Source organism: Malurus melanocephalus, unplaced genomic scaffold, assembly GCF_030028575.1.
Source record: "Malurus melanocephalus ecotype Western Australia unplaced genomic scaffold, MMel_1.1 scaffold_1493, whole genome shotgun sequence".
Lineage (NCBI taxonomy): Eukaryota > Metazoa > Chordata > Aves > Passeriformes > Maluridae > Malurus > Malurus melanocephalus.
This window is the reverse complement of record NW_026624725.1, coordinates 3,400-4,532: the sequence shown is the minus strand read 5'-3', so window position 1 is coordinate 4,532 and position 1,133 is coordinate 3,400. Positions and strand designations below refer to the sequence as shown.

At 60.7% G+C, this 1,133-nt stretch overlaps 1 protein-coding gene across 1 annotated transcript in view; it reads left to right on the top strand.

The window, feature by feature from the left end:
• Positions 1–1,133, top strand: part of LOC130587056 (tRNA-dihydrouridine(47) synthase [NAD(P)(+)]-like) — a 6,297-nt gene that overhangs the window by 2,341 nt on the left and 2,823 nt on the right. The window contains exons 3-4 of the mRNA XM_057388016.1: positions 24–446; positions 897–1,045. Of these exons, the coding sequence (XP_057243999.1) occupies positions 24–446; positions 897–1,045 (572 nt within the window). The remainder of the gene's footprint in view (positions 1–23; positions 447–896; positions 1,046–1,133) is intronic.

Sequence of the window (1,133 nt, the reverse complement as noted above, 5' to 3'; positions counted from 1 at the left end):
TCCCCTGCCCGTGTTGTCCCCAGGGCTGTGCCGGGCAGTGTCACTTCGGGCCCCGCTGCCGTTTCCTGCACGACGTGGCCGCGTACCTGGCGAGCAAACCGGCCGATCTGGGCCAGCGCTGCGTCCTCTTCGACACCTTTGGCCGCTGTCCCTACGGTGTCACCTGCCGCTTCGGCCGTGCCCACCTTGGTGACAGCCACCAGAGCCTGGAGAACGCCGCCCTGGTGCAGCAGTGGGACGGGAAGGTGCTGGTGAGGAACGGCCTCTCCAAGGAGCTCCAGCAGCGGCTGCGCAAGAAAAAGTTCAGCTTTCAAAAGGCCGAGGAGTTCCTCCGTGGGCTGCGCGGGGGGAAGGGAGGCAAAGGCAGCATGGGTGGTTCTACTGAGGGGTCCAACTGTACAGAAACCCAGGAGGGACTGGGAAACAGCCCTGTGCTGCTGGAGCAGGGAGATCCTAAAGGAGGGGCTCTGCAGGGCTCCCCAGGGGATGGGGGTGATCCCAAAACTGAGACACAAGGGGATGGGGATGATCCCAAAGCTGAGACACAAGGGGATGGGGATGATCCCAAACCTGGGGCTCTGCAGAGCTCCCGAGGGACTGGGGATGATCCTAAAGCTGAGACACGAGGGGATGGGGGTGATCCCAAAGCTGAGACACAAGGGACTGGGGATGATCCCAAAGCTGAGACACGAGGGGTTGGGGATGATCCCAAAGCTGAGACACGAGGGACTGAGGATGATCCCAAAGCTGAGACACGAGGGGCTGGAGGTGATCCCAAAACTGAGACACGAAGGGCTGGGGATGATCCTGAAGCTGAGACACGAGGGACTGGAGGTGATCCCAAAACTGAGACACGAAGGGCTGGGGATGATCCTAAAGCTGAGACACAAGGGGCTGGGGATGATCCCAAAACTGAGGCCCTGCAGAGCTCCCAGGGGACTGAGGGCACTCCCTCCATCCCAACCCTGGGCCCGCTGACGGAYGAGGACATCACGAAGCTGCGGCCGTGTGAGAAGAAGAAGGTGAGAATCCCTGAGAGYCCCTGGTGAGGTCCCAGGGCAGRKSCARGGAYCTGGATGAGCTTTAAGGTCCTAAACCAAACCATTCTGTGATTCCTCACTGCAGCTTTCTCT